The sequence below is a fragment of the Buteo buteo genome, chromosome 2, assembly GCF_964188355.1.
Source record: "Buteo buteo chromosome 2, bButBut1.hap1.1, whole genome shotgun sequence".
Classification (NCBI taxonomy): Eukaryota; Metazoa; Chordata; class Aves; order Accipitriformes; family Accipitridae; genus Buteo; species Buteo buteo.
This window is the reverse complement of record NC_134172.1, coordinates 10,437,171-10,462,675: the sequence shown is the minus strand read 5'-3', so window position 1 is coordinate 10,462,675 and position 25,505 is coordinate 10,437,171. Positions and strand designations below refer to the sequence as shown.

At 34.7% G+C, this 25,505-nt stretch overlaps 1 protein-coding gene across 1 annotated transcript in view; it reads right to left on the bottom strand.

Annotated features, from left to right (window-relative positions):
* Positions 1-25,505, bottom strand: part of UBE3C (ubiquitin protein ligase E3C) — an 80,473-nt gene that overhangs the window by 39,112 nt on the left and 15,856 nt on the right. Inside the window, exons 6-15 of the mRNA XM_075045441.1 lie at positions 23,670-23,827; positions 21,423-21,576; positions 20,432-20,649; positions 19,997-20,151; positions 17,738-17,925; positions 10,228-10,314; positions 9,360-9,517; positions 8,555-8,787; positions 3,373-3,477; positions 2,192-2,279 (exon numbers count right to left, since the gene is read on the bottom strand). Coding sequence (XP_074901542.1) covers positions 2,192-2,279; positions 3,373-3,477; positions 8,555-8,787; positions 9,360-9,517; positions 10,228-10,314; positions 17,738-17,925; positions 19,997-20,151; positions 20,432-20,649; positions 21,423-21,576; positions 23,670-23,827 — 1,544 coding nt within the window. The remainder of the gene's footprint in view (positions 1-2,191; positions 2,280-3,372; positions 3,478-8,554; positions 8,788-9,359; positions 9,518-10,227; positions 10,315-17,737; positions 17,926-19,996; positions 20,152-20,431; positions 20,650-21,422; positions 21,577-23,669; positions 23,828-25,505) is intronic.

Here is a 25,505-nt window from a genome sequence, read left to right as displayed (position 1 = left end):
AAAATGCTTATCTGTGATTACCCTTAGTTTACTCAGTAAACATTTTTAATTAAAGTCAATGTATGCAGCCTATTAAGCTAACGGTTAAAAGCATTTTAAATAAAAAGTGCATGTACAGCAAAGGTAAACTACTACATGACTTCGACAGTTCAATTATTCCAGTCAATTAGTCAATTTTATCTGCATTTCTCCATCACAGCTTCTTTCTTTAAAGAGAAATATGGGATGGAGTCATCAATACAGAGGGCATTTAGAACTCACGAGTCTGCCATTTAAGTAAATGAAAAAGCACAAATAAACATGACCATATGTGATTCAGCAGTACTTTCATGCTAATTGGCTTTAACCCATATGGAGTCAAGAGGGATTAAACAACTCATGTGCACATTGTTACCTGCTTGTTTTCACACACTCATGTTGTTGACTGCACTTTTTTTAGCCTGATTTCATATGAAAACGAGGCTTACATAAACACACCGTGCCACCTTTCCTCACCATCTTGCCTCCAACACACTTTTGAGCTCATCATCTGAATTTTAACTTTGACAGAGAATAGGAGATTCAAAAATAAAGTTTTGTGAAAATTTTCAGCTGGAAAGAGAAGAGAAATTCCTTTAGTGACCTGATTACAGAAACAGCAAGGAGAGTTCAGTTATCTGCTCTGTTCAGCGTGTCAGCTTGTCTGACAGCCAGCCAGCAAAATGAGGGCACGTAGCTGCTCCGCACCAACCAACAGCACGTGCACTCCTTATCCACCAACTGCCCAGACCAAGGTAACTAATGAAACAGAGGGAACTGATGCTATTATGGGAAAGAAGACAAGGGAGAGAGCTCAAGATACTGTATGTATGAGTGGAAGGAGACTAGTAGACTAGTAGCATGTGGGAGAATCTTGAAGTAATAAATACGGAACTGGTCTGACAGTGAAAAATACCAAGACAGCATAGCTGTCAAGAGCCATGTAGGTCAATGGAAGAAACAGGGATTACTGATGTAGAGTCTGTAAGGTATACAGGACACAGACCTGTTGAAGCCTGGCAATTTTTGCTAAAACACCTGCTTTTAAGATTTCATATTATTACTTAAAACAGGTGATTTCCAAAGAGAGAAACTAAACTGAAAAAATACTCGATTCAAAATTCTTAGTACTTACACTGGACCAACTAGTTGTTATCTGGCAACTAGATTAATAAAGTGATCAAAGTAAACTTAAACCATCATAGCTACTCATATAAAAAATATCATTATAAGAAGTCCTTAGGCTTCAACCTTGGACAAAGCCCTTAATTCTGTACAACTCTATGGCAGCATTCAAAGGCTATGGCCTTCTCTAAATGATCTACTGTATCTGGCTAAGATACTCAAGCAGATTACATCATCTTGAAACAGAGTACAGACTCTCATAGATGAATCATTTTGCTGCTTAAAGGCCCCATTTTTAATTCATTATTAGATCTGCACAAGTATTAGTGATTTAATGGTTATTTTACCTGAGCACAGCAAGGTAAAATTCTAGAATAGTGAAGCTACAAAGGTATGAAAAGCTGAAAGAAACAGACTGTCTACATGAGAAAGCATATTGGCATAACTAGTGTAAATTTACCCTGATCGCTAAGTTGGTCCAGTTCTCTTATCTTTCTTTGGAAGTTCCATAAAGTCCAGATATTCTGAGTAATTCAAGGGGTTAAGTTTCTGCCTTTTCTAATCAGAAACAGTATTTATAAACAGTAACTAATACTTACCACGGTACCTAAAGCTTGTTTGCTACAATCTAATATATAATAAAGAAGTTTCTTTAGAGTATACAGTAAAAGCAAAACCTCAATGCTTTACACCTTCTGCAACTTTATTAATTTTATATCTTATGCAACTGCCTTTTATACATATTAATACATATATTTTTAACACATATCATTTATCCACCTCATCCTTTCCCTTTATCAATGCCAGCAGAAGCTTGGGGAAAGCTGTTATACGTTAAATATTCTCAAGACATACACACACATGTATACAAATACACTTTTTTTTAAATATCTGAAACAAAATTATGAAAGATTGCCTTGCTTTTGGTTATCATTAAGACTTTTGTATAAAATACTCAACTGAGCTCTATAAAAGGTAGATTTTCTTTGCATAAGGCAAACTGTTATTTTGACTCAGTAAAGCAAAAATTGCACAGACAGTATCTTACCATCCAAGGTAGACTGCAATGGTCCTATTCTTCCCATTCTTCTGACTCTCCAGACATGTCTAGCAGATGGCACATACAGCTGTGTAACCTGATAAATTAACAGTATTTTACAGTTAAACATTATCTAATTACATACTGCAATTTACTATTACATAGTAAATACATAATATTGTCTGAATGCCTAAGTATCTTAATTTCTAATCACTCTTCCTTATACATGTGCCTTAAAGCTCAGCTGCAAAATTAACAGCAATGTAATACAAAGTCCATGTATCATTTAAAAATACCATGCAATGTTACATTCAATTCTGGTATTTAAGATACTAGAGAAGCTGAGTATGAATTTTGAGGTGTCAAATAAATTCTGTTTACTTTGTATTGAGAATCAGGTTAGCATCATGGTTTAAGACTACTACTACTTTCTCTAAGGTGTATAGGCACTATTTCCTAAGAATTATAAAGAACTGTCACACAGAAAAATGGAAATCTTGAACAAAAGGCAAGCAAATGTGCAACCATCGAAAATAAACAGAAGAGTTCACTGTTAACTATTCCGTGCACCTAGTTAAGACATCTAATTGTGCAAGGTAGTCTATCTGAGCTGTAACTAACTTCTTAAGATCCACGTTTCCAATGATTCAAAGGATGTACTTGCACATTCGTGTTAGCGTTCTCTTTTGCACACTCATACACATTTTTTAAGCTGAATGTCATTTTTTTCAAAAGCTCTTAAAAAAAAAAAGTAATTTCTCGGTGACATAAGTACAGAAAATGCTACTGAATTTTCTTTTATTTTGGAAGTGAATTTGGAGGGATTTTTCCCCACTTTAGAGCAATTCTTTATTTAGAATTTTTATTATGAAAAGTACTTCAAATAACTAGAAAATGAAATGCAACAACATGCTACCAGATTTTCAATTCTCCTCTGCTATAAATGCAGATGACTTACACTGTCACACCGTAGAGCAAGTTCTACTTTATGGACTGGAAATGTGATTCAACACAGAAGTTTATTAACAGACGCAAGACTTTTACATTACAGAAAAGCAGCATTACTCCAGGTTTTAAACCACACTAAATCTGTGCAACATCAACATCGCTGATACTGTCAGGAATCAAACACTTTACCATTGAAACTTTGGCACCTGTAAGGCTATGTGGAAAAAGGATATTACTCTTACCTTATCTGCTTTAATGTTTTCTTGTTCTGAGAGCCAGTGATTTGGTGGGCAGAAATTTCTCCTTGTATCTCTCGATTTCAACATTTTCACTAAGTTTGTGATGACCTAGGTGTCAGAAACACAGACACTGAATATACATTTAGCACTGTGAATGAAATTGTATAATCCACAAGCAAAAGCTTAGGAAAAATCTTTCAGTAATGTATGAAATTATTAAATATTTTTAACTTACAAAAACTTGCTCTTTTAAATACCTTAGAATGTAAGTAATTGTGGTTCACTTGTAAGTCATCAAAAATATTGGCTTATTAAAGTCTCATTCCAAAACCTAAGAACCAGGACTACCTAGGACTAAGTAATCCTAGGACTACTCTGCACACCTAAGAAGTTGTATGCCAGTTCAGGGAAGCCTAAACAAATCATTACCAGCATTAAATTATTTATTTGAAGAAAGTAACACCTACGCAGGTAATTTATACAATGACCTTTTACAGAGAATTTTTTTTTCTTTTTTTGCTTATATAGGTTTTCAGAAATGAAATGTGTGAATAGATTATGTTTTAGAAGAGGGAGCTATATAGCTATTCTTTACTACCTCTCATTCCAAACCTGAGATTCTGAACAATTTGGCTGATTAGTAGGTTTTCTTTGTCCACAAAGAGGAAGATTCTTAAATTTCTGTGCATGGTTTTTCAAGGAAAATGCTCCATGGAAGAATGGAACTTTTGCTCGCTGTCTCAAGACAAAGGTCACATATATCACTCCACACTAGGCAAATCTGAAGGACCAACTAATAAACAGTGGGTATTTCTGCCTATAGTCAATAAACTTAACTAACTAGCCAGCAGAAGATCATGCGATGTGCTTCTCAATGGCCAAACTGTACAAAAGCCAACATCAACTTCAGAAAGTAGAGAAGGAGAGGGCAGAAGCATTAAATTGGCAGCAAAACATAACAGCAGAAGTTACTTCTCTAAAGTACACGAAAGATTGACTGCTTCTGGTTGCTGTATTAACAAACTAAAGCATTTCCAGCTAACGGTGCCTCAGAGGAATCTTCAATGATATCACCTCACCAGACACTGAGGTAATTATGCATGTGAAAAAACAAATGCTGATATTTTTAAGGGTAAAGGTCTACATCTGAAAAGACACTACAGGTTCCTTTTCTTGTCAATATCTTCTTAGTGTTTTCAAAGCTGGCTACAGAAAAAATTATCATCTCATCCAGAGGTAGCTAACAATTTATCAAATTAACTGTACCCTCCAAGTTCTCGTCTCTATTAAAACAGATCCTAGTGTGACTAGCTCAGTTGTTTATACTGTACAGTAAACCCTACCGTAAGATAGTTAAAGTCTTCAACATACCAGATTCAGAAAGTAAAATCACTCCTGAGAAGGGCCTAGCCCAAACATGCCTGAAAGCAGATTAGAAGATGACCATTTCCAGAAGAAGGATGGTCACCAAATATTCTTCTGCTGATCACCATAAGAAGCACAAAAAGCACCCACAGTCCTAAAAATACATGTGTGTGGTGGCAGGTTGTAATTTTCATTTAATATGCACATATATACTGTATTATCATAATGCTATTTACAAACTAATATGTGCTAGGTAAAAGCCCTTTTCCACCAGAAGGTATAAACATTTACCTGAAAACCATCTAGTCACAGTGGTTTAACAAATTTTTGCTTATCAGCTGAACCATAGTGGGTGATTAGTTTAAACCACTACATTTAATTAATTTTTATTCACAAGGAATTCACAAGGTAATTCTGTCATTATTATAACCATACAGTCAGAAAATGAGAAAACTGAATAGATAACTAGTTTATGCACATCTTCACAACAAAATTGGGAGGCTGAGAAAAATGGTTATCATGGTCACTACAGTGTCTTTGCAATTTTAGTATTTTTCTTGGCAGTTTCCTCCAATCCGGCGGGGGGTGGGGAGGAGTAGAGATATCAAGCTAACAACTACTCCATCTCAAGCACAATTGTCATACCTGGTTGCATGCCTTCTCTCCAAAGCAGAACCAACTTAGCCCAACACTACATAAAACATAAGTAAGTGGAATCAATAGAACATTAAATTACTAGCCTAAAAAGACATTATCACTGCTACAATGAACAGCCATCTGTTTTGCAACTTAGAACTACAGCACTTGAAAAATGAATGCGGAAAAAAACATACACAAAGCTCTTCTGAAGTCATCTTGCTAAAAGACAGTCTTAATGGGCAGGTGTCAAAAGTAACAAACTGTTTAATGAGCCTTCTAAAGGATTCTGTGTCTAGATACTACACAAAAGACCTTTTAAGATCCAGTTTGTAAAGTAATGTCTTGAATAAAGACAAAGAATGCTATTAAGGGAACTGTCTGATTACACTGGAATTTTCATCACCTTGCCCTTATAGAATGCAGTGCAGGTTAGAGGAGTCACTGAAGCTCTGTGGTCCCATTACCACTATACATAAGAGAAAGATAAAAAAAAGGAGGAAAAAAAAAATTATCCACATGAAGACCATGCTAATAAAATACTTTACAGGCAGTTGAAGAATCCTTAAAGGAAGCTGAATCAAATTAGGTGAGATTGGAGCTTCTTCTACATAATGAATGAGTTCTGAGAACGCTAGCAATCTAAAATCAGGACTCCTTTGTAAAATTTCATATAAGTATGTATTTTATTGAAAGGGAAGACCCACTTCAATAAATAATATTAAAATGGGGATTCGTTTCCAATAAAGCACGAAATGCAAGTAACATTCAAAACTAAAATTCAGCAAAATTAACAACTTAATGTCATAGGATTAACTCATGATAGTGAAATAATTATTTTACTTGACAAAATCCATTTTCATGTATTCATAACTTAAGTGCTTCTATGGAATCTGTAACAGTTGACTACACTATTCAATATTGTACCAAGCCAAAAAAAGGGGAATCCTGCTGAATAAAGACATTTTCACATGTAAATATTACCAAAGACCTCCAATCTGTCAGCAAATTAGTACATCGTCAGCAGCCTCACTGTTTTCAAATCTACCATTACCTTGCAGAAGTAAAGCCTATATTTGTGTGTGTGTAAAAATATATATATATATACACACATATATATATACAGGAATGTATTTCATTAGACACCAGTGGCACGGAAAATACGCAAAACAAGTGTGAGAAATTAAAATAAAAAAAGAAAAAAGAGAAAACCATAGATGATAGGGAAGGAACGTGCCTTCTCTGCAGGCAGCTTGCAAAAGCTTTAGCAAAGATAAATCTCTCATTTATTTGACACAGTGTAAAAGAAAGAAAAGTATTTTCTACTTAAATTTATGAGTAACTAGTTTAGCTTTGTTTTAACGATTTGGAAGAGGATATTGCTGCCTGCTTACTGGCAAGAAGCTATTTTGAAGCTGCCCTCAGGAAAGACTCAATGCTGTGTACAGTAGTCTTCTTGATGAGATGAACTTTAGCTGTGTTGAATTTTTCTCTGTAACAACGTATTTCTGAAGGAGTAAACAAGGGAAGCTTTGTTATCAGCTACTTTTTTGGGTAGAACCAGAGCCTTTGAGAAACCCTCAAGATTTACATTCGTAATTCAGCTAATGGAACACAACCCTGGTTCCTGAAAATAGTAACAATACACGAAGTTTAGACCCTTCCACTATGAGTTTAATTCCTGACTGCCAAAGTGGGACAGACTAAGTTGGGATTTTACAACTCTCTGAATAACAGCAAAATGTGAACAAATTCACCTGAAATGTAAGCAGCTTATAAAAAAATGATTAAATATTACAAACTAAAGAGAAGAAATAGAAGATGGCATGATATAAACTGCATACGTAAAAATACTCCTAGCACAACCTCCTTCTTAGAAAAATAGACATATTGGGGTTTTCACTCATGACCTTTAAATCGAAAGTTTATTTGACAATTTAAAGACAAGTAATTAAATTAAATTGTGCAAACATATATTAGATCAATCCATGCAAATTACAAATTCAGTGGTGCATTAGGACTGTATTCAATGCAATCAAAACATTATCAGTTACTCTCACAGCTATTAATGCTTATGCTCATAAGTGAAATGTGTTGTAAAATCAGGCAGAATAGGCTGGAGAGAGGCTATCTTAGACTTGTAGAATGAATAAGCATTCCTTAATTAGCCCATCAGGTTAAGTGCAAGCCTTAATGGGCCTTTCCTAAAGTCTAGCATGACATCTTCCTCCAAACATGGCCAAGAAGAAAGTTCCATTAGCAATATTAATACAAGCTTAGTTGATCATTTTCATTCAATTAACTTCTTTCAATTAAATAGATAGCTTGACAAAAGCAGTGATAAAAAGACCTGAAGGGACAGCTGATGACTCGAACTGAACATTAGTGTGCGAGAGGTCGCCAGTATTAAACAGACTGTAAATCTAGCATTCAATTTGGAAAATGCATTTCTTCTGCTCCCACTTCTTTAATGAGCAATTTTAGCTGACTAGATGTGTTTGCTGCAGAATTTTCATGACAAGTCAAGCACTCCTTTTTTTTCGGCAACAGTTATATTAGGTTTTTTCCTGCCAACGTTTTCAGCTTCTCTTAACTCATGTCTTAGAGGTAGATACCATGGATAAAACTAACAGAAATACATTGGTAGATATCCAGAAAGAACATATATTAAGTTTACATTTGCCAAGCCGGATTCACCATCCCGTTAGTATTCCAGCAAACCCAAAAGGAGTAGTACCAACAAATTTTAGCAGAAAACCAACAATACAGCATGGTACCAATTAAGTGAAGCCTCTAACACAGTACTTGAGTAATCATGTGATTCAGTCAGAATTTCAAACCTACATAAAGTTATGATGACATGCTTAAGTACCTTGCTGAATGTGAGTCCAAGTTAAAACCTATATTGTACACAGTCACTTTTTATAAACAGGATAAGCAAGAACATAAATTAAGAGTTGCCAGAAGCAAAAAAAATATTGTTACGGCTATCAGAATTTAATTACAGAATTTAATTAAGTTTAGCATATATGCCAAAAAGCAACCTTCCAAAATCCGTGTTCCTTGTAATAATTGTGTTAAAAGTATAATCAGAGAAAAAAAAAAAAAACACAAACCCCTAATCTCACAGCTTCAGCAGAAGCCTTTAATTTTTAAAAATATTCTGAAAATTGACACAATTTACCTTGAATAACTGAATCCACCTTTTTTGTTCTGTCTGTATACATTGCTGCATTTCCGTATTTTTTGTTACTCCAACACTTCTAAATGCTGCAATATATTCCTCACGAACCTCTGGTTTTGTTTCTGGGTAAGCCAACTTTATGATTCCTAAACATGCATCTCGAAGGCAGCGTGATAATATTACAAGCTCTTCTAGTGTAAAAGGCATCATTGATGATTGTCTTTGACCTACAACTACATAAAACACAAGTTTCCTTAAACGACTTTTTCTTAATACTTTGTTATTAAAAAAAAAAATCATTTATTTCATTAGAACTTTAATATTCACACACAAAATCTAAAGGTACAGAAAAGAAACATCACCCAAAAAGAGAATTAGTATACATTCATAAAGGTGATTAGGTCTTGTAATTGTTTGCAGTCACAATGATTCTAATTACAATATTCTCTTACTCTATTTTGTGATTCTTGCTATGTTAAATTTTTCCATTAGACTACAGGTTCAGTCCAGAAGAACTTCACTCTCTTCACTAACTCATTAAAAAATATCACGATTAAGAACTTCCATATCAGACCCTGTAAAGCTAGGGTTCCCAAGGTGCAGACTATAATTTTTTTTTTTCCTCTTTTCTAAATGCAATCACCATGAAAGAGCTAGCTGACAGCTGAGTGCTCAGGGGACTATCAGCAAGTCAGCCTAGAAGAGCCTTCCCCATAGATGTCAGCAAATCATTACCCAGGGAACTCTGCAGCCTTACACAAAAACATTTTGCAAAGCGCTGCTATTTAGTATGCCTGAAACTCACCTTCTATTGGATCACCAAAGAATTCATTATCATGAATAGAAATAAGTGAATGACTAAACAAAGAACTGAAAAGGTAGAAGAGAGGGATAATTCGACTGGAGTCTTCTAAAGACATTGGAGAGCCTCTTGAAATCACTTGAAGGAGTGGCACCATAGACCTTAAAATATAAAATGCAAAATTAAAGAGATGGTTAATTAAATACTCTAAAAAAGTATACACTTCAGCTTTCTAGTAAAAATATTTAGCAGTAGTAGTTCCTACAGCAAAATAAGGACGGTGCTCTCAGTTAAGTAACTACTATTTCCCATTCTTGCAAAGTTTACTCTTTATAAATTCTTGTCACTATAGTATCTCAGCGTCTTGATGATACATAAACTCTGGCATTAACTATTACAGAATGCAGATACATTCTAGTTTAGAACAGAGAGATGAAGCAAAGAGTGATTAATCTGCACGTCAGCACAGAACAAATCTGTGGGTCCAATGCCTCAGTTCCTGGGAACGTGTTTCTGCCACCATCAATTTCTGGACTAGTCAAAGTATATGAGATAAAACTCACATACTTGGGATTAAGTACTTGGGGCTACAGTGTTTGTTATATTGATGCTAGCAAGCACTCCAAAAACTACAAAACATCCACTTTATTTTAAATAAAGATTTCATTTATTTACCTGTAATTATTTATAACTATCCAATTGTCAAGATTTTGCTGAGTTTTATGAAATCATAAGAGCTAAGTAACCATTACAGTTTTGTTTTTAATCATCTTCCACGAGCACTGTTATACCACTAATTGTCTCATTCTCTTTTCACTAGATATGCTCTACTTTAACAAAGACTGAGTTTCAGAAATGGTATAATACATACCCTGTAATCATTCGTGTAGTCATTGAAGATATCAAATACCAAAGATGTCTCAGGAATCTGGCATTAAAGGCTAAACTATAAAGAAGCCTGCAAGAGGAAGTTCAAATAAATTGTCTTCCAAAATACTCTATTCACAGAACACAATGCTTCTATAAGAACTTTTCTGTCAAGCATTTCTCAAATATTAACAATTTAATTTTATTCTTTCAAGATGGAGGTTCTTATTCTAATCAAATCTGGTGAAAGCCCCACAAGCTGAAAAACAAGCCTATATATCCTTATACCTAAAATACACAGTTCATTAACTCAGCAACAAACTACACAATATAAATCCAAGTTTGCAGTATTGCACAGAATTAAACACACATTAATAAAAATAACATAGACTCCGAGTTATTTATCTGGGATTTTTTAAAATTCTAATATAGAAAATCACATCCACTAGTTAACAGGTCACTTCTGCGGTTCTTCTGACATTAACAAACATAGCAATTTTTGCAAAAAGTAGATTAAAATACCTTAAAGTTAATTTATGCTAGAAGCAACTATTGATTTAAATTTGTGCAACAATTTTACTGGTATATTCTGCATGACAGATATAAATACACAACATCAATGGAACAATGTCTATCAGGACAGGTACCCATACACATACACTAATTTATCTGCAGACAGAGAATGGTTTATATACCTGTAAAATTAAATGTATATGTTCACAAGTCAGTTGTATACAGGATTGACTTTAACCATATTATTTCAGACATGATTACGGCATGATGAACTTTTTATAGAAACGAGAAATAAAAAGCTTCCTGGAATTAAAAAGTCTCCCCCAGCCTATTTTTAACCCTGCAGGAAGCAACTTATGTGACAAATATAATTTGAAACAATTACCGTCTTCTAGGAAACCAAACAGGATTTGACTGACTGAACTGTCATTTTTCAGATATTGAAGAACTATGTTCAGTTAGTTATCCTAAATGCTACTTTCCTAGGTCTCCTAATTACTATGAGGATAAATAAGGCTAAACAGATGCTCAGGTCCACATCTCCTCTCAGAGGTCAATAATCTCATTAATATCAAAAATTCCCTGTGACCATGCATACAAGAGGTAGGAGGCTGGGAAATGGGAGCAGGGAGGGTAGACTAGCTACTGCTTGAAAAAACAATATTTACTATGGACCACATGGATAAATTAAAATTTGCCAGATGGCAAAAGGAAAGGAAGCACACATTTCATTAAGGAAAAAGTAAAATATCGGTAAACACTTAAAAACATATGAGAATAGTTTAAGTGGCAATTCATTTAAAGACATTAAAACAAAAGAAAACACAAGAAAACCTACACGCCCACTCACAAACAAATATTGCATAGTGCCATATGCCTCTGGGTCCTCGCTTTCTGGCTGCTGAAGACCTGAGGGCTCTTTTTGGTGCCTTTGCAGAAGTACAGCCTCTCTCATGCATCCACACAGCTAGTCCCTTCTTTGGGCTCTCAATTCACACATGCATTCACCAAAAGCCAGTTGCACAGACAAGGAACTGTGCGAGGATGAAGCAGCACGAGGAAGGGCAGAACCCTTCACTAATCAGAAAGGACAGAATTTCACAGGTACAGGGAGTGTCAGAAATAGAATGGGGGCACGCAGAAGAAGGGAAAATGAAATACAAGCAACGTCTGGTTTGCGGTGCTTCTTTGCTGAAATATCACCCCTCTTGTTTCAAAAACTTTGAATTTTAAATAGATAGATCAGTACCTTTAAAAAGAGTTGGGAGCTTCACATATTCCAGAAAAGTTGCATTGTGGTGATGATTACTAAGTCTGAGTCAAATTTGAAGCAACTGCAGCTAATGCTAGTTTAATACAAGTTTTACTGTAAAATTAAGTTCTACTTTAAATATGTGTAATTTTTGAAAAAAATTCAACCTGAATTTGATATATGGGAATTTCACTTCCTTCTAAAATCACATTATTTTGACATTTAGGTGGAATTATGCAATATCATGTAAGGAAGGGCTTATTATATCTAGCTAATTTAGAATAAGGATTCGTGTTTTAATGTTTAAATATCTGAATGATAGTTCAGATGTCTTGGTTTCTGAAATGAGAAATTTCCTCAGTGACCTTCAGTTTTCAGCCTCATATTTGAAATGAAAAGTAATTTGGCACAGTGCCGTTAGGTCTCACAGGGCTTCCAAGTAAAAATTTGTTAATTTTACAATCATCCCTGGAAATTATGTAATAGTTTTAGCAGAAATGAACAAACATTATGGACACTGAACCTATCATAATGTAATCCATTTTTTCATTCTAGCAATATTCAGCAATAATGAAGGGAAAAAAAGGACAAACCTTAAGAGCTTATAATAATAACCTTTGTCTAATAACCTTTTATTCCATATCCGTGATTCAGGCAGTCAATTGTACCAACTGCTATATTTCATGGCCCAATTCCAGAAATGCTCAATGTATTCACATTTCCCTTCCCTGAAAATCTGGTTAAATACAAAAATGCAAATTTGGTAGAAGATGTTACCATACAGCCCGTTTTGTCAATATGAAATACCTATGAAATATGAAGCAGATGAGTCCATCATTTCTAACATTTCTGTACTGTCACCAGAAAATAAACATGAAACTGCAAACTAAACACAGAAGGGTGAATTAGGACTTGTGTTACAAAAATTTCACACCACTAGATTCACCTGAAATATAATCCAATGCAAAAGGAATGACAGCAGAAACAGCCTACCACTCCCCCACCCCAAGTATAGAAATTGGCTTTCAAAGTAGAAGATAAAAATTGTAACCTAAAAAATCCACAATGCAAGGATAGCCTTGAAAAGTCACATCTCTGCAAAATTTCACTAAATCAGGTGTACTAAAGAGTTTCAAAATTTTTGGCTTCCCACTGAAAAAAAAAAAACAAAAAAAATCCAAAAAAACCCCAACAACATAAAAAAAGCCTAAAAACTTTTCAAATAAAAAATTAAAAACAAAAAATAAAAACATTGAGAATTAAAATTGGTCAAAATCTAGCTCATTTGGTCTTTTTCTTTGGCAGAGAAAAGACACGCATCTGCTAAAAACCAGCATTTCCAGATAGAACTACATTAAAATGATGCAGCACAAGATAATAATTCCTGATAAACCACAGAACATTACATGGATAGCTTATATACCCTGAAGACAAAGCATTATCAATCCACAAAGTTTAGAGATCAGTTAATGTAAAGCCTGAGTGTCCATACAGTCTTAGAGTACCTTTTCCTTTAAAGAAAAAAACAAACACACAAACAGTAGAAAACAAAAAGATTAGACATTATTTCTTTTCATGTAAATTTTTATAATCTAACTCAGGGGTTTCATTTCCAATATTTGTACTATTCTAAAAACAAACCAAGCAACTAAAGTTTAAACATTGGGTTTTTACCCCTTCCATCTGGTGGTTCTGCATTTTCTTGAAAATCTCACTGCATACCACCAACTTCTTTATTATGAGATCATTATACATGGGTTTATATAATGGATTCATTAATAGATTTTCTGTAAAGTTCAATATTCAGATTTACCACTGTAATTCGGAAAAACCATTTTTCTACTACCAGAAAGGGTAAGCTCCTTTCAAGTGGAAAAATGCACACTGTCTCAGCCACAGGCTATGATAGAGTTAAATTCACTCCAGTGATTACTGTTAAGTATCTATTTTAATCATACCAAATTATATTATCTGCTCCCAAAATTAAGTACATAACAATCATTTATTTAGAACCTTGTTTCTCTCTGTAGGTATCTAATTGTCCACAAAGGCCACATGATTTATGTGTACTTGTCAAAACAGTATTTTGGGCACCCCTGGTTTAAAAAAAAGTGTCAAATTCCTCCTGCGCAATGGGACAGATTAAATGACCCATTAAGCTTAATTTAGCTGAGGCACCACTACAAGTTAATTAGTTAAAGGCAAGATTTTCAGTCTAGGTCATAAATTGGGCCCAGTTTCCCACTGAGACCATTTAAGTTAATGAAGAGAATACACTAGAATGAGAGGAGCTCATACAGTCTGCGAAAGGTCACTGCTGCCAGGGCAGTGGATTTTGACACTTCAGAACTGCAAGGTGTCACAGGTATGAGACAGCGTGCAAAGCCATCGTTAAATGAACTATGCTGCACTTTAGGCTGCTTTATGCTTCTGCCTCTCTTTGTATTGGGCCAAGAATGTAAAGTGAAGCTTAAAAAAAAAAGTAAAAACTTCATATATCATGATTCTGGTTTTAAGAAAAACACAACAGTTTAAGAACATTTCCTAAAGAACTACTAAAATAGCCTCATGTAAGCCTCAGTATCTTCAGCACACATATAAAGACAAGCTGCTAATATTACACCAGAACGTCAGTTTTCCAAACAATTTTCAACCAGGGGCTAAGATTAGCAGTGTTATGTTAATTAAACAGTAGTAATGTACGGGCACTATGAAACTCTTAAACCAAGGTTAGGAATCACTCTGGGGCACTGAGCAGACAGCTGATAGCAACTGAAGTCCCAGTACAAGCACGGTTTCCATCACTATTTAATATTAAGCCACAGTGATGACCTGAAGTCTATGGTATTAAATTACGCCCCTAAATATTGTGCAGAGACAGAATTTACTGGTTAGTTAAAGTATAGTTTTGACAAGCAAAGTCTTACAAATGTCTTTATAATGAGAACTATGCTCCAAGACTCAAGTTTTCTTTTTTTTTTTTTTTTTTTAATAACTGTATTCAATAATATGTATCAACTTCACAGTGAAAAGATGAAAGCCCTGGCCCTTTGAAAACAACTACAATTCCCAATGACTTCATTACAATCGGGATTTTATCCTATGCCTCTCATCTGGCTTACTGAACGCTAGCTACAGCTAGGTTTTTCCAGTCTTGCGGCCTTTTTCTTTAACTGGGCTTGACTGCATTCTTCCAGAACTTGTTCAGAATTTATCCAAATTCCTAACGACTAACCCAAAGCAACGTGCTTTTCCAGTAATCCGCCTTTGGATCCCACCACTCTCTGTAGAGAATCAGAAAGGAACTTTAGAGGCTTGCTCCTGCAGTTCAAAACTACACTGCACTTTTGCGTATCTTGTTCTGTTCTCTCTTGGTCTCTGCTGCAAAACCAAAGAAACTACTGAGATTATGCAGCAACACCAAGGTTCCTAACGCCACACAGTATCATCATCAGGCAAATCAAAGATGTACTAAGAAGCCACAAGAAGAAAAAGCATTCAGCTTTAACGGAGTGACATGTCTATACTATGAGTTTCTTATCTTTTTTCAAGAAGGAAAAAAGCCTCAGAAGTATTAAAAAAATACAGAGATACTTGTTGTTTCCTCCCTTACAAAGCTTTTGTTAACTTGAGCCTCATTTTCTCTAGTTATTCAAAAGTTATTTTCAGTTACTACTCTCTCTAATTAGCATCCCACTTTGCAGATTTGCAGCCTTTATATTTAATTATAATTTTCTATTACAGTTGTAAATGCTCTTAAATAACCAAAGTCTTTGTAACAACCTTTTCAATCTTTCAAACCATTTGACGCAGTCTGTTTCCAAACAGAAAATAAAAGAGCATTTTTGAGCTCTTAGAATATATTAAAAATATTTTTAAATAAATTATTTCTGCTTAACTATTTCTGCATGGTTTAATTAAATAGATACACTTTGAATATTAAATAATTCAAAAGTTAGTTTCAAAACAAGTGAAGCATCTTTCAAAAGACTATCATTAAATTTGGCAAAATCATTTGGGCAATAAAAAAAATCATAAGCAATTAAAAAAAGTCGAAATTAATGACAAAAAAAATCTTTTAATTGTCTTTTGAAATGGCACAATGTTTACTACCTTTAAAACAAGCATCAAATGTCCTTTGAAAAAACACTCAAAAATAATGTTTAGAATAGCTGCTGGGTAACAGGCCAGGTGTAAAATGCACTGAGAATAGGACAAAAGATTGACACCTCCTGACATGATGATGCCTTGCAAACCCAACACTTATGACTGACTTGGAAGTCAGAACTCATAATTAAATGTCTACATTAATTTACCAAATACCTGTATGAATTAATTTCATTTTGACCATGAAAGTAATGCCATTGGTATTACTGACACAAATCTTAATATCTTTACTACTTATTTCTAAAATTGGTACATTCAACTATTTTGGAGCTATTCAAAAGTTAAAATTTGTAAATTGCTTTCCATTATAAGATGTTGATTAGAGCTTTCATAACTCCTGAATTTATCCAATGTGTAACTAGCTTGTTATCACAAATAATTGCAAAGACCCAGTATGGCTTCTCAGAGGAAATAGATGCCATTCTCATACAATTAAAGTTCTGTGTGACTTCTTCATTCATTAAACACCCTTTTCCACACAGTTCACCAGCAAACCTGAAGTCAAAGCAGTGATGCATTTAAACTCAGTAATTACTATCCAAGGCAATGTAGTACTTGCAACAATAAAGCAGGCATACTAATTCAACTGCTGCTATGATCTTCAGGTCTCACATCCTGCTCTAACGCAATTAGTCTACAAAGAACTAATTACCCTAATCGAGCAATCACAGTTTCACTGACATCTTACTTCCTCTAACAGCTATAAACACCATTGGGCTAAGATAGCACCTAATTAGTTTTCCGTATCACTGTTTACAATGCAGTTTGAATTGATTATGTTTACAACATTCCCTAAATACTTACTTTACTACCAGCAACTACATACTTATTCAAAACTACTTGCACAAAACAGTGTTAATACTTATGGGTCTTAGTCTGATAATAAAAAGGTCAAAAATCTTCTTCTATTGTTACTGACGTTGTTTGCAGTCTCTGTAAAAGAATCCTGTACAAATGAACAAGTCTTTTATCTCCATCTCAGGTGCCAAAGCCCTTCCCAAACAACAGTGATTCTCAATAGCTAGGAATCACTTTAACTTGTAGCAAGAGAGATTTTGCTGTATATTAAAGAGGGTAGAGAACAAGTTGGTTTCAGTGCTCAGCTAGCTACAGAGACCATGGAATCCATATCATTGAAAGTTTTAAAAGCAAGCTAGGCAAACCTCTACTAGAATGACACTTAACAATGCTTCTGAGCAAGGGGACAGATAAAACTCCATTCAAGAATCTTTGCAATCCCTATTTGTGTGTGATTTTCACAAACGCTACCTGTTCCATAGTCCTCAATGTGGTGATAGAATACCAACTTATTTGCAACTCACTAAACAAACCAAGAGCTTACACTTCTGGACTCAGTGATTACTCCAGAGAGAGCACAATGAATAAGAAGAAAAAGAAGAAACAGAAAGAAATCACTCTTTGGTTTGCCTGGAATTATTATTTAACTTCTGAAATTCTTACTGATATCAGCTGATCATAAAAGAAAACAGAAAAAAAACCCACAGGTTATTTAAAACACATCTCTCTACTAAAACCAATTTTAGATGTATCACAGCTCAACATCACTATTATTTATACTTGCCTGACTTTTGGCACCATCATTCGGTGTTGTACCATTAGCGTGTGGCAGATTGATGCCATCAGGGTAAAGACCTCTTCACTAGCTGAATCTCTCCAAACCATATTCAGTAGAGTGTTTGTCTGCTGCTTTGTATCTAATTTCTTTAGACACTCCTCAGTTATGTACTGAACTGATATTCTCCCATCACCCTACAAACATACCAAAGAAAAATTTGCTTTCAGTCTCTTTAACGATCAAGTATCCCCTTTTTAAAGAAAATAATACTTCAGAATTTTACTAGAGCATAAATTTTTCTTGTACAGTAATTAAAACGTAAGCATATCTGTGTATCCCAATAGCATTCCTAAAAATATCAGACCCAAGAGCCAACTTAAATCCCTAGGTAGGCAACTGTTGCGTTGTGGTATCGATCGTTTCACTAGGGCCAGTGGGAAAGACTCCCTTTCATGTAAGCATGTTCTGCAAAACTTGGATACAATAAGGCAAGATCATTTACTTGCATAAAATATGCAAATAGTCATCGCTTCCCCACTGACATCAGTCAGCACTGAACGTGAAATCCAGAAATTGATGCCTACTCTAAGTTCCTTTACAAACAGTATTTTCACATTCATAATCCATTGGTTAAAATACAACAAAAAGCTTCAGGGGGGCTAACACATGTTTGGGGGGTACCAGAAGCATACGAAGGGGAATGCTTTCTCTTGGTATAGAACTAAGTGGAGTTCAACCTTTTCTGTTCCTTATTGATTCTCTCTATTTTGCCCCCAACAGAGCAAAGCAGTCTGGCTCATTGAAGGGTCCAAGTTATCCCATTAAGAATTTTTAAGAAAGAGGTGATCCACAACGAGCCCCCTGCTGTTTTGGGGGTTTTTTTTGTATGGCAGGCATGCATGAAAATATGGAATACATAAACTTACACGCAAAACACATGAAAAACATAATGCAATAAATAGTATTATGTATTAAAGCCTACCCAGAGCAGACCTTCTCTAATTTACAAATTACTATAAGTTACCTGTGAACAGGAATTTATGCTTTGTTTTTACCTAATTACCTCTTAAACATCACCAATATCTCTAAGCCACAAGTGGAATCTGCCAATATTTCCATCACATACAGTGTGTGTCTATCTGACAAATTAAATATTTTATTCACACTATCTTGGTAAAGATTTTGGGTTAACAGCAACACACTGCATCTAAAAATGCAGAAGTAAAAGGCTGCATGTATTCCCCAGCAGTATGGCTCTTTGTAAGAGGTTACTCTCAATATCAATGTCTTAAAAATGCTGCATCTTTCAGAAATGTACATCACCTTACTTGAAATATAAGTAGGCATTATAGGAACAGTAACTCTTAGAAAAGCTGGTACACTTTTGCTTTCAACAGTTAACCAAGAAAATGCCAGGAAACCTTAGAATACCTGAGACAAAAATTCGGAATTCCCAGTGTGGGGAGGCAAAATAATCTATGAGGCTTTTTTTTTTTTTTTAATGAACCCTAAATATGTTGAAAATTCACACGTTCCACAAAGAAAGATGGCACACTGTGTAAGTCCTTTGAATGGTAGTGTCTTCTGAGAGATTATATAAAGGCCAGTAAGAAACTGTTGAATTTATGTCTCTCCAACTTTGGCTGTGCAGAGCCTTGATCCAAGTGTTAGTAGGTTAAAGTTAGCGCAGATTCATTTTACTGGTGGAAGTTTAAACTACAGTGAAAAGTTCTATTTATAATACAGTCTCTATACATTATTATAGAAAACAGGTGTGCCCCCTTTGAGGGCTTTCAAGGTGCTGGATATATTTAAATACAGAGCTAATTCTACAGGGTAAAGACTGTAGTTGAACTTGTAATATTTCCACAAGAAAAAAAAAAAGAAAATACTAATTTGGAAGATCAGATTCGTATCTTTCATGATACCTTAGCATCATCACGGACTTAAAGAATACAGAGTGACACAGTCTCTGTAAAATACCAAAATCTAAAGAAGTTTAAACTTTTTTTGTTAAATAAAAGCTCTGTCCTTCAGCAGACACATTACCTGTACTTTAAGATTTTTTATTATAGTAAGGGTTTTGTTTTTAATGTAAGCAACCGGTTCCATTTGCTTATAGTGAGCAGCCATCTACTTTTAAGAAGTAAACATGCTCCCTTCTACATGTAGCTAGAAAAATACTGGACTACGGTGATCGTATTTTTGCCTGTATTTGCTGCTGGAATAATACAAATCCATTCAAAGAAATTCTGTAGTGCTTACTGGTGTAGTTGTCATTTTACTGATCTCTTCATCCTCATCTTCAGAATCACTGTTTGCATCTTGACAATTTGTACCAGCAGTAGACACAGGCAGCTGAGAGAGAAAAGTTTGGAGTACCCTCAAATACACAAGAAGTCCTTCCTCTGAAAGGGACCCTATAGCACATATATTGAAATAAAAGATCATTAGCCAGATCACACTGTACTATAATATATATTTTACCAGAAATACCTGACCAAAACACATTATGCTGAATCTTCCCAAATTAAGTGTATTTTTTACTGAAAAGTGTAAGAACAGCTAATAAAACAGCTCTCTCCAATACTTTTATCCACAAACTGTCCTTTTTGCTTGGCAATGAACCACATTGTGGAAATACATAGCATATTAACTCAAATATGAAAAAACAGTGAATTGGCCATTTAACTTTCTCACCCAAATATGTCTCTCCAACTGTTAACACAAAGTAAAAAAGCCATGGGGCTTGATCACTTCTTGAACATCCACTTTCTGCTACTAATAGTGCATTCAGAAAGAGTTCATAAGGGAAAATGGTCTGCACATCAGCAAGCGCTGGAATGATGAAATGGAATATCTGATCTGTAAAAGGTGCTGCCAGAAACTCCTCTGTGAAGGCTGCAAAAATCTGCTGCCTGAAATGAAGAAAAATTGTCTTTATAGAAAATATAGGCAAAATTTCCCACAATTATATCCATGGAATAACAGATCAATTTGCAAGCTTGAACATGTCCATCAAAAAGACCACAAAGCTATGCTCCATTAATCCTGTGCTAATAAACCAAATCTCTCAGATTTCTCAAAAATGAACTTATACTACATTATTTTCCTGATGATCTTACGTATTTTATCCTTTAAACTTTTCATAACCTCACAGAAAACTATTCTGAAGTTAAATTCATTGTTTATAATCTTGAACTAAAAAGTAAATTAAAAAAGCACAACTAGTCTTTTTTCCCCAAAGTACTACTTTAACACAGAACACTATCACATGATACAACCAGTTTGATTTTTGTTCCATCCCTGACTCTTTCTGCTTGTAAGCTACGACTTATTTCTCTCCACAAACCTCAGCTCCTGTCACAAAGTTCTTTTTAACTCTAAAATTCTTTTCATTTGCCTTTAACTGCATCTCTGCCCTTATCTAATTTTTTCCCACACCTATACTCCTATGTATTGATACCTGCTATTCTCTGTGCTGTTTACTGTAGCCTTCAGCATTTTATTGCCTTTTTATTAAACACACCTGAAACTCCATTGTTTCATTGATGTATAGCATTACCAAAAATCACTACTATTGCAAATAAATAAACAAACTGCACTGAAAGAATAGCTAGACACTCAACAAACTGCACACCTCTGACAATAACGAATCAGTACATAAATATCTAATATTATCTTTATTTACCTTGCACCTTCTGGACAGGAGCTATATGTAAAGTGCAATGGCTTCAGAACATTCTCCAGAAGTATTTTTGCAATAGGGACTCGAGAAACATCAGAATACTCAATACTCGAGGGAAGCTTATTGTTAATTAACAAATAAAGCGACTTGTAGTAGCCTGCAAATAAGAAATATCACTTTTTAAATACAGTATTATTTTTCTTCTTTTCCGTACAAAACAACTTATATACTTAACAGTAACTTGAAAAATACTTTACAATTCATTTCATGAAGCTTTACTTACAAAGACATTTTACAATAGTCCAAGTCACATTCATATAACTAACAGGATACACTAGCAATCTCTTTGGAAATACCGCTTTATAAAATCATAGGTAGATAATTGCATTCAGACTCAGCTTGATTTTCAAAGATTGATCATTCCTGCTGATGAAGTGAATAATTTTCTTTTTTTTAAATGATGACCTATGAAAGAGATGTTCTCTTCTCCTCTGAGTGACTCTAGTCATGTTTTTGACAGCAGTCCTTCCACCCTTTCAGAAATGGTGAATTTTCCCCTCTACTCCAAAACATGACTGCATCACACACATAAAAGTCCTGTTGGCAGGATGTCTCAATTCTATAAACACCTTGCCTTAGCAGGCTGAAGAATACAATTACTGTTTCCAAAACAGGGATCTCTCAGTAATAAAATGCATAACCACTCAAGCCATAAAGACATGTCTAGAGGGTAATCTATTTTTGTCTCACTAAAGTACAAATGGAATCACGTGATTTCACTCTTCTTAAACCATCTTCTTCTTTCTCAATGAACTCCTAAACTAAAATGCAAGTTCCACAACTACAGGAAACACTGTAAATGCCAAAATAGCGTTGCATGATTGAGAGGTCCAGTCCAAGACCCTTTGTCAGGGACTACCTAAGTTCACATTCAATGCAACAAGTGGAAGTCACCATAAAGAAATAACTTAGCAATGCTGACAAGATGCACGTGGAAGACAAATTATATGCAAAAACATATACTAATAAAAGCTGATTACAGATTTCTTACATATTAACCATCATAAATGATTAGGAGACAGAAAATTTGTAGTTGCACATGACCACTTTTTTTTTTTCCTATTGTAAGTGACTAGAAAGCTGAATTCTTTTACTAAAATATATGATCTAACATCTTGATAAGCTTTCATATTCAGTTGTGAGGACTGAATATTACACTAAAAGAACAAATGTAAGCATTTTGGAATATATATTTATTATATAGTAAGCAATGAGACAAACACAAATACTTCTATAGTTTCAGCTACACCTAGGCAAGTAAAATATATGTGCTACAGTAAGAGTCATTTTTTCTGTCATAGTGAGTTTGACATGTAGTAGTCAAAACCAAATCCTTAGTAACAGGATAAGATAGCCCAGTCCACTGAATGTAATTTGAAACTTACATAGAATTATTCCAACAATTAACTAACAAATTGGAAGGTCCTCTTTTTGCTTTTTATACCAATGAAGCTGGATCCAAGATGTTTATTTCATAATGTTTTTGTCTTTTCTCCCCACTCACAAGTCTGGCAAACTCAAGCTATGGTATCAGAAAGCCAAATTAATTTTTTCGCACATTCCCAGAGTAATAAAGTTTCTTCGAGACAAAACACAATTTTGGTGATAACTACACAATTCATTAACTTTCAGTACGTTTGTACAGGTGTAACGGATGGCAGTTTAGCAAACAGTTTTGCTGATGACAGTACAAGGGAAATAAAAGCTAGGTCACCATCTCTTTGCTAAGGTGTCTCTAGTGTTAGCAGGATGAAAAGGTAATGCCAATTTACGATAATAATGAAAGTTAACAGTTATAGAGAACAGTACTGCAACACAATGGCCAACTTTTACACAACTAAAGCTTGTATCTGCCACGGTGTGTGTGTGTACACACTACTACTGGAATAAAACTTTTGTTAGGAAATATCCACCTACTCTCAAAATCTGTGGTAAAAGTCTGTATAAGTAACTTGGTAGAATATTCAATTTATAAACAGAATTTCCAAAGAAATTAAACAGTAATTTCTCAAGCAGTGATCTCATTACAAGCAAAATACCCATCTAATGTATAGGTTAGTGTATGCAGCACTTAATTCATCATGTCTGTGGTAAAGGCAAAAATGTGATTAAAAAACATGGTCTTCAGGTATTACACATTCTGTTTAATTTTTGAGTATTTCCCAGAACTTCTAGATCCTAGCTACTCACCTTTTTGAATCATGTAGTGCAAAATTTGTTCAATTAATGATGTCACATAGCTGACATCTTGTAAAACAGGCAAATACGTATTCTCAGATGAAAATACCTCAAGCATTCTCATAGGAAGTGCAACATTCAGACTGTCATCATTGCAATTTTGCAATAGCCTATAAATGAAATTAAATCAAAATTATTTAACAAGATATTTCTCTTATTTCACCACAGGCATATGTACACTGGTTTAAAAATAAAACTACAAAAAACCTTTCACGTTCACCTTAAAATAACTTATTTCTACTTGGTTTCCAAGTGCTCTCAGTAGGTTAGCTACATCTTTTTGTTGGCACCTTTATAATAATAATTCCTGATTTTAGGTTTTCTACAAATATGGCGCGCTCTCTTTAAATCCTACTAAATTCTTGCTTTCAATGACTTGAAAGTTTGGAAGTCTATTGCACAAACTGGAAGAGAAGCAAAGAATAATACATGTTTTTCTAACATGTATTACTACTCAGATTAAAAATGAAGCCATGAAAGCCCCAGAGCAATATGGGCTGGGAACAAGTGCTGGGGAATGTCATATGTATAACTAAAACAATATGTCTTTGATTACAGACTGAAATATTAAAAATACAACCATTCCCATCCTTTTAGCAAGTTGCTTACGAAAGAACTACCAGTAACCACAGAAATGGTGAAGATTAAGAGCCGGTTTAGAATTAAAAGGATTTGTTAGTATGAGATGTATATAGGCATAGTTGCCCTAACAATGTGCTTTCCTTCCCAGCCATTCAGAAAGATGGGACCTATCAGCAAAAATTGTTTTGACACCATAGCTAAGACATTTCACTAAACAGAACAAAAGATACTCTGACAACAAGACCTTTTTTGCAGATGTAGCTGCAATCAAACTAACATTTTTTGCTACAATATTACACAGTCACCTTTTTTTCCATAGCATCAAAAGCTACAACTTCTCATGAATCTGAACTTATCCCAGGGAAATACTTTTTTGGCTACCTGTCCCACTGCTCACTTTCTGGGCTTCTGCAGAAAATTAAAGTAGCTCAGAAAGCAAGAAAGACACCCATCATCATGCTGGCAAGGTAAAGTTAAGAAGAGCTTCTTCCTCCATTGTCCCTATACGTATAGGCAGGGACAGCTCTTCCACTCCTTTTGTTTTCCCACATCACCAGTGAGGAAGGGAGAGTGGGAATACTAACAGAGCTGCATTTACAAAACCACAATTTCAACTGTAGTGAAAAGGTACAATTCAATCCAGTGACACCACAGTTGTGTTCCGCTGTACATGGACTCTGAAGCCCACCACTCTAGTCTTTAGTATCTGGTGTCACTGTTTATTATACATACAGTATACATAATTTTAAGAACACAAGGTTCAGTGACTTGAATGAAACAATTTTCTAAAAAAGCCTCAAAATTAAAAGGAAAAAAAAAACACTATTTTAAAGTTCTGGAGAGTATAACTGGTTCCTATTATTGATAAGAACAAATATATTGTTTTCTAACACTAGGCTTTAGCTGCCAGCTATTCAAGTCACCTTGATAGATTTACCTTCCTGTGATCCTCCAAGGATCCTCCCACTACAGATAATAAATGTACTGCTGAAGCCAGTAATGTAACTGCTTAACATGTCTTAAATTCAAAATAAAGTGCGAGGAAAGGCATCTTAAATAATATTAGTTTTAAAACAAAATACATCCAAAGTATATCCTTGGAACATTAGTCTAACTCAGATAGTATCGTCTAATCACTATCAGTTCTTCTGGTTTCCACAAATATTGCTAATGATATCGCTATATGCAAACAGTTAAGAACATACT